This window comes from Pteropus vampyrus, unplaced genomic scaffold (assembly GCF_000151845.1).
Source record: "Pteropus vampyrus isolate Shadow unplaced genomic scaffold, Pvam_2.0 Scaffold1, whole genome shotgun sequence".
NCBI classification, from domain to species: domain Eukaryota; kingdom Metazoa; phylum Chordata; class Mammalia; order Chiroptera; family Pteropodidae; genus Pteropus; species Pteropus vampyrus.
Window position 1 is genome coordinate 21,975,619 of NW_011888782.1, and position 13,841 is coordinate 21,989,459.

At 41.5% G+C, this 13,841-nt stretch overlaps 1 protein-coding gene across 1 annotated transcript in view; it reads left to right on the forward strand.

Annotated features, from left to right (window-relative positions):
- The window catches only part of SLC12A8 (solute carrier family 12 member 8), a 119,267-nt gene that overhangs the window by 72,678 nt on the left and 32,748 nt on the right, over nucleotides 1–13,841 (forward strand). The window contains exons 6-7 of the mRNA XM_011368174.2: nucleotides 1,365–1,478; nucleotides 13,194–13,281. Coding sequence (XP_011366476.1) covers nucleotides 1,365–1,478; nucleotides 13,194–13,281 — 202 coding nt within the window. The remainder of the gene's footprint in view (nucleotides 1–1,364; nucleotides 1,479–13,193; nucleotides 13,282–13,841) is intronic.

Consider the following 13,841-nt stretch of genomic DNA (forward strand, 5'->3'; position numbering starts at 1 on the left):
GGCAAGAGATTTGGTCACCACAGCCCTAGATGTTGGCTATGGACTGATGCTGATGGCTGAGTGCTCATCCTCCATGATTGCAGGGGTTGAGGGAAAAGGGGCAGGATTGGCTTCTCTTAGACTATAGTTAATAGAAACAAACCAATTCATTCTCAGAGAGGAGATTTAAAAGCAGAGGCTTTACATCCTGGGTATTCCTGAGCCCAAGAACACTTGTCTCTTAAAATTCCATAGCCCCCTGACATGGCCCTCAATGCTGTTCAAAGTGACCTCCTTTGACAGAGAAGCAAAGTGTCTGCCGGATTAAACCCACTTGAAAAATTTCATTAAAGTTAATGTACAAAATGTTTAAAATGCTTTGAAGAAATTGGATCTGAGATGTTCCTTCTATAAAGTAGTCTGTGAACAAGTCAGACTGAATCACATGGAAGCGAGATATGCCCATAGCCAAGAAAGATTCTTTTCAGTGTGATCCATGTTTGTGACCTACATGCCGTGTACCAGGCACAGTGCTTGACTCTGGGGAACAGACAGGTGTTAAGACTGAATTTATTGCCCCAAGGAGTCTAGTTGGGGAAAGACAATGTGGCTAGTTATAGTGCCAATGGCACTTAGGAGGAAGAATTGATTCTGATTAGGGAGTTCATATAAAGCCCCCTCAAAAGCAGCATTTGAGACAGGCTTGCCGAGTGAACACTGTATTGGTGCTTAGAGATGTGGGAGAAGGGAGATTGGTATTGCTTTGGGAAGAGTCATCTCTGTGACTGTTGGGAAAAGGAAAAGGCACAGGATGAATAGGAAGTGGCAGGGTATTGCCTAGCTGTAAAGGACTTTGACATTCATCTTAAAGAGTTTGGACTTTATTCTGTAGCTAACAGAGACCCATGGAAAAGTTTCTGAGCCAAGGGGGTAACTTAATTTTTTAAATTAAAAGCCAACATGTAAATATATGCTCATCGAAAGATTCCAGTTATACTGAAGTCTATAAATGGAAAAATAAAAATGCCCCCTTTCCCAGAGGTTACTGCTGTTAACTATTTTGTCACTTCACTTACCTATATCTGTAGATGTAGATGCATCCAAGTCAGGCCTAGAAGCGGAAAGGAAAATGTGTCGGATCGCGCGCGCGCGCGCACGCGCGCGCGCGCGCTCTCTCTCTCTCTCTCTCTCTCTCTCTCTCTCTCTCTCTCTCTCTCTCTCTCAATCTCTCTCTCAATCTCTCTCTCAATCTCTCTCTCTGCCACACGCACATACACACCCCTACACTTTAACATTTAAAGTTACATAAAATAGAACTGTAATCTAGGGTAGCCTGTGCTATATCTTATTACTTGGCTCATTTTGTTCTCCTTTGTATATTTCAGACCATGGTTTTATTGGATATTCACCAGAACTGCTACAGAACAATACTCTGCCAGATTACAGCCCTGGGGAGACTTTCTTCACTGTCTTTGGGGTGTTCTTCCCAGCAGCTACAGGTATTGCAATTCGAATTCTTTTTCAGGCTCACATTAGGGATATGAATGCTTGGTTCCCCAAACTCAGAATCATAATTGACCTTCACGTGCTCTTAGAATGAATATCTGACTTTAAAGATGGCCTTAGCTTTGACTAAAACTCTTATTGTAATAGTGAGTTGTTCATAATTCTTGAAGGCCTCCAACATGGTTTAATCCCCTTATACTTATGTATTGACACCTCTTGGCCAAATTAACGGAGGGGGCATATTTCTCTTAGGCTGAGCAGGATGGACTCCTCTGCAGGACAAGCTGCCCTTTACACCCTGGGATGAGTGCAGACTCAGTCTAGAAACTCCCTTTCTCTGACCCCTGCATCCTCTCCCAGGGGACAGAGAAAAGCTGCTGTGTTTTCTTACCGTGCTGGGTGTGCCCGAAACCAGGATCCCATGGGCAGTGAGGGACTCTCCTCACCCTACCTTCCCACGTTCCTGTTCTGCAGAGGCCTAGAAGGAGCCTTGCACAGCTGAGGTGCCTATGGAACTCTTGTTTCATGCTGAGGGCTTGGCCTGGAAGGCAGTAAGCTAACATGCTGATTAAATGATCCATAGGAAATAGCAGTTTGCTAAAGACTGGGCTTGTCCCCAGGGCACAATCTCAGGGAAACATTTCTTTCTTGATCAGGCCATGTTAATGCCCTGGCGGTGGCTGATTTTGTCTCTTTATGCTCCTCTTCTCTCCCTCTGCCTTCCCACGTGTAGCCAGTCCCTTGCTCATTATTGCTCTCCAAATAGAACAGGGGGAGAAACTACTAGAATGTCAAAAATTTAAAAGGCTATCCATACCAAATGTTAGCAAGGATCTGGAGAAACTGGAACTCTCATATATTGCTGATAGGAATATAAAACGGTACTATCATTTTGGAAAACAGTTTCTTAAAAATTAAACATACACCAGCCATTCCACTCCTAGTGATCTACTGCAGAGCAATGAAAACATGTGTCCATATAAAGACATACATGAAAGTTCAAAGCAGATTAATTTGTAAGAGTCCAAATCCGGACACAACACAAATATTCATCAACAGGTGAATGAATAAATAAGTTATGGTGATGGGTTTGTAGGTGTATTCATATATCAAAACTTTGCAGGCTTTTACCCTTGAACACGTGCAGCTCGTTGTATATTAGTTATGCCTCAGTAAAGCTGTTAAAATGAAAAAAAAAAATTAGCAATTTTAATCACCCTTCCTTTATCCCTCAGTTTTTTTCCCCTAGCAATGGCTCCATCTTTCCTCCTCACAGCCAAACACCCATCTCCATGTTCCTGCCTCCTGTTCCACTCCTTTACTCGCTCCTTTTGGAATTCCGAGCCAGTCTCCCCAGTGATATGAGTCCTTCCAAAGTCATCAGTGAGAGAGGAGATGCCTGGTCTGAGAGGGGACATGGGGTGACAAGCCTTCCCTCTATTACTCTCCTTTCAGTGGGGAATTAGCTATTTGTTTTTGATAACATACTAAAAACCTCACATATACTGGAAATTCTGAGATGCCTCCCTGGACCAAAGAGGGGTATCTTTGTCCTTCCTTTGAAGACATAGTAAATATCCAAACCTGTGGAGAATTTTAATTAGTTTATTTGAGCCAAAATGACAACAATTGCTGGGAGCAAAATCTCAACGGATTAAGAAAATGTTCCAGAGAGTGGCAGTTTTGCAGCTTATTTTATACGTTAGAATCAAAGGGGAAGACATAAGGCGGTTTATGTGAAATCTATTCGTGATAGATGAAGGGGGCAGGTGAAAGCAAAGCCGGAAATCTCTGGGACTGAATAACAAGTAAAATGGAGAGACACATGCTTCTTTTAAATTGGTGTGTACAGGTGAGTTAATGATGAACATTTATAGCACATAGAGATGGCATGGGGGGGTGAGACAAGATAACCAGGAAGGGTTTTGTGATCTCCTGCTCTGGTGCAGGGGGTTGTGCCCTGAGGGTTCTGGAAAAAAAGGGATTACTCTGACATTCCAAGGGAACATTATTTTAGGTGCAAAAAGACAATAGACCTGCTTACTTAAGGTAAAGATTGACCTTTGTCAGGAAAGCTACAGGCCCAGGGTGTGACTACCTGCCATGACCTGCTTTAGTTAGGAATTTTCATGATCAGACCATCCTATATGGTTAATTTTGGTTTCTGAGTTTGTAGGGCCTTCCATGCTGCCCTTCCTTGAGCTTCTCAGGTTCAATATGTGGCCCCTTTTTCATCCACAATTGTTACCCAAGAATATTAGTCAAGCTTTATTTTCTGTGGTTTAAATTGTGAAAATATTATTTTGTAATATGCCAAATATAAAGTTATAATATTGAACAAATGTCTACACAAACTTCTTTTACTCCACTCCTCTTAGGGAATGTGCTTCCCTGTCCCTCCCACGCCCCTCAGCCCAATCAGTGAGAATCACTGATCTGATCCTTTTATTTGACCAGCTGGGAAAGGAGGAGCTTATGAAGGATCGTTAAAGGTCACCCAGCTAATTAGTGACCGGAGTTGGGCCACCATCCTGCTGTGGAGGTTTGCCTCTCCTAGCCCTCTCTCTGTTTTCAAGGGGCCCCAATGCAAATACGGTAGGCAGGCGAGCAATTTGTATCACTTGGCTTTCCCCTGACAGATGTTCTGTTAAGCAATGAATGATTGGCAGTTTCCATGGTGATGGATTTGCTAAGGATTAGCTCTGAGTGAGTCATGGTTGGGGCTCTCTCCAACACCATCCTCTTCTGGAACGAGAACCTGCAGGCCGTGGAGAGGGGAGAGGAGTTTGGAAGAATAAACACTTTAGTCCCCCCGCCCTGCATCCCGTCTCTGGCCAGAGATATGTTCTGTGGATTATTTCAGAGATATTATCCCAAGGGCAGGAGACTTCCTGGGAAGAGCAGCTGAAGACTAGGGTTTGGTGGCTCCTCTGGATTTATGAAGCAAGTCCTTCTGTCCTTCTGTCCTTCTCACTGCACTCCACCACACCCCACGGGAGTGGCTACAGGGTGGGGCCCCAGCCTTGGAATAGACTCCGCATTTGCTTTGTTTTTAAAAGTGCTTTCCTTCTCCAAGCTACACCACTGAACTTTCCCTGAAAAACAAACATCTCTCCCTACAGGGTTCCGGTCTCTCTCTCTCTCTCTCTCTCTCTCTCTCTCTCTCTCTCTCTCTCTCTCTCTCTCTCTCACACACACACACACACACACACACACACACACACAAATACAGCCACTCCAGAGATCTGAGACCACAATGCATGGAGGAACTAGGAAATGGAAATTTACTGGGATTAATACCAGTGTGTGAAGTCATGTAACCCCTGTCCCCAAATCTCAAACTCTTACTGGAAAGGATAAGGGCCTCTTGTGGTTGACCACACCCAGCATAAAAATGTAGCAGGGTAAACCAACAGCCTTGACCACAATGTCCATAGTCACCTTCGTGGTCGAGAGCCCTGCTATTTCTGTGATATTCTTTGACCTCCCTGGGCCTGATTCCATCTCTCTGCGGACCCACACATGTCCCGAGAAGCTCTGGGACTCTGCTGAGGCCGTCTGGATTGGAGGCTGTCTCCAGGACCCTCAGCCCTGGCCCCTCCTTTGGCCTGCATTCTTCCCCTCCAAGACACCTCCTAGGTTTCCTCCTAAGTTATGTGTCTTGTAAGTGAGAGACCAATGACTTGCTGAGCCAGAATAGGGTCCTGGAATTAAGGTACAGGAGACCCAGTAAGGACAACCTGAAGATGGGGCTCACCTCACCACATTCTGAAAGCCTTATAAGCAGGAACAGGAGAAAAGAAGGAAGCTTTATAATTATTATACATGTTTATTTTTGTAATTGTATATGTAGAATTAATTTATAATTTTATCAGAATTATTATAAATATCTATAATAATCACTATCATTGCAATAGCCTTCTGTGCCAGGCACTGTGCTGAGCACTTTAGATATAGTCTTTCATCTAAACCTCACCGCAGCCCCACTGGTTCCGGCAGATGCAGATTTACCATGAAGCTAATGAAACCTAGGCTTCAGCTTTTTAAGTCCTGTTCCTAATTTCATACTTATTGTTAAATATGTACTTTTTAGAAAGCATCAGACCCCATAGAACCTGGATCCTTCCATGCGTTCTATTGTTAATCCATTTGCAGATGAAGCAACAAAGGCACAGAGAGGTTATTTCACCAAGGTCGCCTAGACAGTAAGTGGTGAACTCCATTGCTATCTACATACTTTGGAAAGGATGTTGGAAAAGAGGACACACTTGTTTGAAGCTGCTCCCAACCCAAAAGCCAACAAATCTCGTTTGGGTCCTGGCATTTGAATGTCCCATTATTAGACACTGTCTGTTGCAGCAGAATCTCTAAGGCATTAGAGGGTTAGGGACTGACAAATTCTGCCTCCAAAAATAGAGTGAAGAGAGGATGAAAGATTCTTACAGGAAGAGCTACACAAACAAACCAATAAGCCAGGTTCGGAAATCAGATGGAAGGTCAGGAGAGGCTGCCAGAGTCTTTCGGAACACAAGAGATTTCTGAGTATGAATGGAGCCCACCCTTCCTGAGTGGACATTTATTTAGCACCTACTCGGTGCTAAGCTAGTTCATTCTAACTTTACAGGAGTCCTGCAAGGTAAATAATTTTATTCCTATTTGCAGATGAAGCTCAGAGGCATGCCACTTCCAAATGGTAATAGACCCGTTTCTTCAACAACAACAAAAAAGGCAACAGATAAAATTTGGGCACTTCAGTGCATGGATATTCTACCTTAATTAAAAATAAAAATAATAAAATAAGCAACAGAGAAACAACTAAGCTATAACTGGAAAGAGAAAACTAAGGGTTTCTCAGGACACATTTTGAACTGAAAAGCTCCCAGGAGGAAGCTTGGAAGTTTCTTGAGAAAGAACAACTAGTCCTTTAATGAACAACTAACAGAAACCAGAAAAGCCTAGACAAACTATTAGGCTCCCCCCACCCCGCTTACTAATTCTCATTTTCAGGAACAAAAAGGAAAATAATGTGAGAAATAAGATAGTGGTAGCAAGCAACAAGAGAAAACTTTGATTTTTGTGTGCCATTATTGCTTAGGGATCAGGGAGAAAAAGAAGATGACCATCATCTGGCAAATGTTGGTAAGAAAGTAGTTACCTGACATTTAGACTGGTCATTTTAACCAAGAGCTTATTTTGGGAGATGTATGAGAGATCCATTTTCTTCCTGGCCATCCATGTCTGTCGTCAGGCAGGATATTACAGCCAGGGCACCAAGCCCAAGCCCCCCCATTACCTGGTGGCACCCACCCAAACTGTAGGCATAATGTGCCAAGGAGGCTATGGATGGTTCTGGAGGTTTAGCCTCATAAACCTAACTGGTAAAGTGATGGCCAACATCATCTTATATATTTAAACCTAAATAAAGGTTTGCTAAAAGGCCATCGGACTAGGGTGGAAGACAAGTCAGAAGGCTTAAACCATATTAAGGAAGCTGTGTACTTAGGTCATTTGGTAACAATGTGCAGACCATATCATCATCCTGATATAGGGAAAAATGTGATTTAGTGTGAAGTATTAACTGCTTCCTGGAACTGACAGTATAAGACCTGCGAGGAAGGGGATTGCCCTCTACCAGGCACAGACTAGAACTGGCGACGGAAGTACCTGTGGGTAAACCAGTGCTGATTATAACTGATAAGTTCAGCCTTCTTTGTGTGGGGTAACCCCAAATTAATCATGTGGTTACTCTGTTTTAAAAAGTGAAATCCAAGAAAAGCATGGGTGTTAGAGAGAAATGGAGAGACTATGTGATGTAGTGGAAAGAACTCTGACTTAAGATAAGGAAACTTGCAGGTTAGTGCTGGTTCTGCTAACAATTAGCTCAAAAACTTGAGCAAAATCGTTTCTCCTCTTTGGGCCTCAGTTTACTCACCTGAGAAAAAAAAGGTTGGAGAAAATGATCTTTACAACGCCTTTCAACTTTAAGAATCATTGATTCCAAAGACCCATTTTAAACAATTTTAGAAACCCTGCCAAAAAGAGAGTAAAGATGGTAATTACAAAATGGACACTTAGTGTTTCCCAAACTGTGTTCCATGGAACACTAATAATGAATAAAGTGTTTTATTTGGGGGAAAAAGTGTTCAACTGTTGAAATAAGTTTTGAGAAACACTGTGTGCTATGTTTCTCTTCTTAGAGGTGGACACTGTAAATTAGCACATTACTAGTAAGTCCAATAGTAAAAGCATCTCTTTTTTTTTTTAATAAAATATTTGTAAAACATCTAGACACCAATGTTCTGGGAAATAGTCTCTGTTCCATGACACCTACTTTAAATAGCTCTAACATTAACAATAATATTTTAAAATTGTACCAGAAGCAGAAAGAAAGCAAACTAGAGAAACTTTATATTTGACAAGCATAGGCAGAAAATACTAAATCAAAAGAAGTTTTATAGATCTAACTGGCAAGCAGGACATTTATAATTCACCAGAGCTAGAGATTATCTGCTCAAGAATTGTGCAGTCATACAAGGGCAAAATTCTGGAAGCAGCAGCCACAACGTGCAAGCAATCTAATGTGTCACGGATCACTCACATCGCCCTAGCAGGAGTCACCCACAAGGCTTCCTGTCTGGAGTATGGGTTGCTGCTATTTTCTTGTCTCTGGCACTTCGAGTCTGTGGTACTGACTACCTACTTTCGGGCTTCTCTGTTTTGTCTCAAAAGCCAACTTGCGTCAATGTTGGTCTCTTATCCTCTCACTGACCAAAATCCCAGCATATTCACACCAGACCAGCTAGCAGGACCTCTAATCAAAGGTCGGGTCATTGACTGCGTAAGGGATGGTGGGGAAGAAGAAAAGGGCATTTGTATAAATACAGAACCTGTTTAGAAGGAGGAAGCAATTAGGATTAAGCGATCATTTTCCTCGACAGAAACATATATTAGAGCAGTAAAGTTCTCATAGATCTCCTTTTATTAACTCTTGTGAATGATCTAAAGGAAGGTGTACAAAATGACATGGTAAACTATAGGAGGTACTAAAACGACAAAGAATAAATAGCAGTAGGTAATCTCACAAAGCTGAAGGAATGGGCATAAAACTGCAAAGGCTTGAGGTGAGGCCGTTGCAGTGGGAGGCAGTGTGAGCAGGCATGTGAGGCACCAGTAAACCCTGTGATGGGAGGGAACCTTATGATCGGAGGGAACCTTGGCAGAGGGTCAGAACTGGGGAGGTCTAGGAAGGGGTAGATGAAATTCGTGAGATCTGGGAGTCAGGTAAACATAGAGATCTGGCCAGGCATACCTTGGCACCAGATTGTTCTGGCAGCAAGCAGTGGGCCCATGATCAGAGCCTCAGCGACAGGAACTACTCCCAGGAGCACTGGTCAGACAGAATAAAGCAGGTCCTGGGCATTCCTTTTTTGATCCAAATAAGACCTGCACATGATAAAAAATGAAATAGTACAGAGATGCTTGTGATATAAAGCAATAGTCTCCCACCTCACCTGTTACCACTCCAAATACCACTCCATAGGAACAACCACTTTTAATCATTTTTAGTACTTTGGGAGCTAACTGTATATTATGAAGTTGTATGCCTACGCCTATAACTTGATTAACCAAAATCAGACATAATCTATTGACTCCATGCTAGGAAATAGGAGAGTTTAACTTACTTGCATGTTCCTCCACCCGCTTCCCAATATTGATAGGTAAGTTTTAATTTTTAGTTCTTTTTTGAGTTACCTTTGTAACTTGAAATAATATACTTAAATCTCTGTTATTTTATCAACTCTACATCTAGGCTACATCTGTTTGCTCATTGTTGGTGTAGGAAATTGAGATTCTGTGTTATGATTTAAGAGTAACATATTAGAGTCATATTTATTTTATGTGTAAAATATTTTTACAAGAAATGCTTTCATTATCTCAAGGGAATCCCTAATTTTAAGGAAATCTGTATAATCCTTTTATTTTTATTTTAGAGCAATATTAGGAAAGCCATAACAAGTTGATTATTAGCAGGTGAGCGGACAAAATCCCATGAAAACTGTAGTTTACAACTTTAAGTGAACAAACACAGTTTCTCACACACACACACACACACACAAAGCTATTAAAAATTATTTTTGTCTTAAGGTTACAAGTCAACAGTCTTTTAACTTCAAAGACAAATTGCCCAATATTCTTGGAAGTCTCTTAGCAAACACTTAGGAATTCCCCTTTGTGTTGACAAAATATAGAATAAGTATAGAGTTAACTTGAAATGTATTTCAACTGTATATAAATATTTTCTAGTTCTTTTCTTTTTTACCTAATAAATCTAATGGTTAGCTCTCCTTTCAAGTTTTCTTATTAAACTAATTCAAGTTTGTAACCTACAAGCCAGTTCTGAGTCAAGATCTTGGGACTTATATTTTGTTTTCCACACTATTATGACAAAAATATTAGTGTATTTCCTCTTCCCTCTACTTCTCCTCCCTCTTTTCATTTCCTAATATCAGTTAGCTATAACTTTACTTTTACTTCTTCTTTCTTGTCATCAAAGTATGCAGTCAACATATCCTTAAAAATCATTCAGTTTGTTAATCATCGTGTTGATCCCAGTTCCTATCCAGAAGCATCCATCTTGGGGCCTCTAACCTTCAGCTTCAATCTCCGCTGGCTTCTCTGCTGTACAACTGTTATTATGGGACTTTATTCCATTCCTGAGTTATTACCACTATTTTCTGAATCTCATGTTTTCCTCCTTTATGGTTTACATCCTCATTTTGCTGGCGTATATGCTTTAGTATCTTCCTCAGAACTGGTATGTGGGAGGTAAATTTTCTGAGCTCTTGTTTGCTTAACTTTAGTTTCACTTAATTGATAATCTGGCTAAAATTCTAGTTTTAAAATAACCTTTCTTCAGAATTTTAAAATCAGTGCTCCATTGTCTTCTAGCATTCGGTCTTGCTGATGAGAAGTCTGATGCCGGTGTAATATTTGTTCCTTTATTAAGTGTTCAGTTTTTTACCTTGGGAAATATTTAGGATTTCTCCTGAAATTACACAATGATGCTTTTACGTATAGAGAGTTTTTTGTCGTGTTGTTCTTTGTGCTATTTTATGTGATATTTCAACCTGAAGACTTGTGTCTTCTTCGGTTTGGAAACATTTATTTCTATTATTTACTAGTTATTTTCTCTTATTTTCTTTATTCTCTCTTTCTGGATTTCCTACTATTGGATGTCGTAACTCCCAGATTCTTCCTCCATTCTATTCTTTGCTCAAATTTTCTAGCCCTTTATCTTTCTGTTCTAAATTCTTGGATATTTATTTAAAGTACTTTATCTTTTAGATCTTTACTGAATTTTTAATTTTAATGATTATGTTTTTAATTTCCAAAAGTTCTTTCTTGTTCTTGGATTGTTTTTTGTTTTTCATGGCATCTTTCTTTATAGATAAAATATTCTTCTTGGATGTATCTGGAACTACTAATTAGTGTTTCCTTCAAAATTCTCTTCTGTGTCCTGATTTATATGTTTCTTTCAGCCCAGGTTGTTCTACTTTTATCATGCATGTATTTGTGTGTTTGTCACTGGTTTTCATCATACACCTGGCAATCTTTGGTTGCTGACGTGGATTCCCTGTATGTGTGTCTATTTTCCTGATGAGGCTCTCCCTTTGTGAGAATGGCTGGTTTTGAGGAGGACTTCATTTGGAGTGCAAGCATCCACGCTAGCAGCCTGGTTTTCCTCAGTCAGTTTATTCAGATCCTTTAGAAAAACATTCCGAGGCTTTCTTTTCCCTCCCTTTCGTTCTGGATCATTGTCTGCATTTTCTGCGTTCTGGACATTTGTGGAAATCTTTCATCTACCAAAGCCTCCCTCCCCTCAATCCTCTTTGCTTATAGGCATGTGTCCATTTTCCCTTTTACTACTCTTTTAATAGGATCTTGGGAAGGCGGGAAACAAGAAGAAAATGTGCCTGACATGCCATTTTAGACAAAAAGCCCTTTAAAAATAAAAATTATTTTTCACCCATTTCAAAATGATTGCTAAAGAAAATTGAGAAATTATAGATAAGTAGTAAAATGAAAAAAGATATTTTTTCATCACCCAGAAATAACATCGTCAACATCTTAAAATACGTTCTAGTTCCTTTTTCCTTTTCTTATGCATCTATTTTTTTTTTAACAACAATGGGATCGTACTGTATATTCTGTTTTCTAATATGCCTCTGAAAATGAAACAATAGCTTTTAAATATCTTTCTATGTCACAACAGATCCTTGACAATTTTGGAGATCTAGTATTTATTGAAAACTATATCACTACTTATTTAGCCAGTCTGCTATTTTTAGGCATTAGGTTGTTTCTAATTTTCACTATTATAAACAAACATTTATAAACATTTTTGGCTAAATCTTTACTCATATCCTCGAATCCTGATAATGTAATTGCTGGATCAAAGTGTATGCAGGTCCCAGTCTTGGTCCACCATTCAGGATACTCTTTGAAACAGCCCCACTTTGGCTTTCTGGCTCCAAACTTTCATTTCTCTCCACTTCCTTAAGCATTATAGCAGAGGCATTAAGAGCATACTTTTCAGAGTCAGACAGACCAGGGTCGAATTATAGCTTTTGCCACTTACTAAATGCGTGACCTTAGGCTATGTCAATTAACCTCTTTGAGTACTAGTTTCCTTTTCTATAAAAAGGGGGAAGTAATTTTATTTTTCTGATGTGGTGGTTATGAGAATTAAACAAGATTAAACACACACACACACACACACACACACACACACACACACACACACACACACACACACACACACACATAAAGCCCTTGGCACAGTCCCTGTCAGGTTGAAAGTGTTTGTAAATCCATAATGATGGGGTCAGACCCATTCCTTCCCTAAGCCTAAACAAGTCTTCTTTCAAGGCCATGTCTGAGAGATGTACCCACCCTCTGTGAGCTTCCTTGACCAGGGCTGGTAGAGCTCTTGTGGGCTGGGCCTGCATTTGATGTGCAGAACACATCGCTTATCACTTTCCTCTGTGGGTGAATGGAGAGAAGTGACATCCCCTCCGCACCGTCCTGCACCATGCTGTCTCTCCACATCATCACTAGTTACTTTTCATGAGTGTTCTTGGGGAATAGCAGTAATGACACGATTCAGTGCTGGTAGCATCAGGATTATTCTTTGGAATTTGTTCGGGGCCCTTTGGTAGCACAGTAGCTTTGAGTGTGGTCTCTGGCTCTGACTATTGGGTGGGACCTGACCCAGGATCCCTGAACCCCAGTGTAGTCAGTGGGCAGCAGAGGCAATGAACTCTGTCTGCAGAGCAGATGGCAGCAGGTGCGTTGCTGAGGCTGAGGCTCTCAAGGGTGTTGACCGGTAGAAGGCAGAGTTCAGTATGCAGCCTCGGGACCTTTGTGCAGCCTGCCAGATGCCTCCGCCGCCCTCATTACTTTGCACTGGGCCATAAGATGCTTTTGTAGCCAGTAGGGCTTTCTTCCAGAGCATCACCCAACCCACAAAGGCCCCTTTCACACCCACAGATGCCTCCCCAGTTGTCAGGGGAGATTGAGAAGGCTTGTTTGCAGAGCTGCAGATGGGAGGGCTTGCTCTGGGATAGCTTCCAGGAGGGGACCCCGAGGAGGGGAAGGTAATTTGTGGAATACCCTTCTCACCTCTCTCCCGTCTGGATGTCTTTCAGGAGTCATGGCCGGCTTCAACATGGGGAGTGACCTCAGGGAGCCCGCTGCCAGCATCCCCCTGGGCTCCCTAGCAGCTGTTGGCATCTCGTAAGTTGCCCTTAGTGGCAATCAGCTGGAGAGAAGGAAAGAAAACTCCAGGCAAAAGAGGGGATTGCCCCCTTTGTTCTGAGAGTGCCCAGACTGTGACCAATCTATTTTATATTCCAATCCTCCTTTTAACACTCAGCGGGCTGGAAAATTCAAGTCTGGTGGGTTCAGACGATTGCCCTTTCATACCCCTTGCCTGGGGATGCTGGGAGAGGTGTTACTAACACAGATCGAATCCTTTCTTTCCAGTCTTCTCAGCCTCCTGCCCCTCCCTCTCCTCATCCCCATTTTGAACTTGGGAATTTTTTAACCATTGTGTTTCTAGGATCTTTGGAGAGGGCATAAAGATGAAGGGCTTTGCAATCAGACAGATTAGAATTTTTATTTCAGCTCTGCCACTAATTGGCTGCATGACTTTGGGCCATTAACTTAGCTCCCTGAGCCTCCTTTCTCTTTTCTGTAAAATGGGACAATGAGAATATGTGGGCCCTGCAGATTGTGGAAGAGATACTGTGTGTAAAGGCACACAATAGGAACTCAGAGACTGGTCCTTTTCCCAT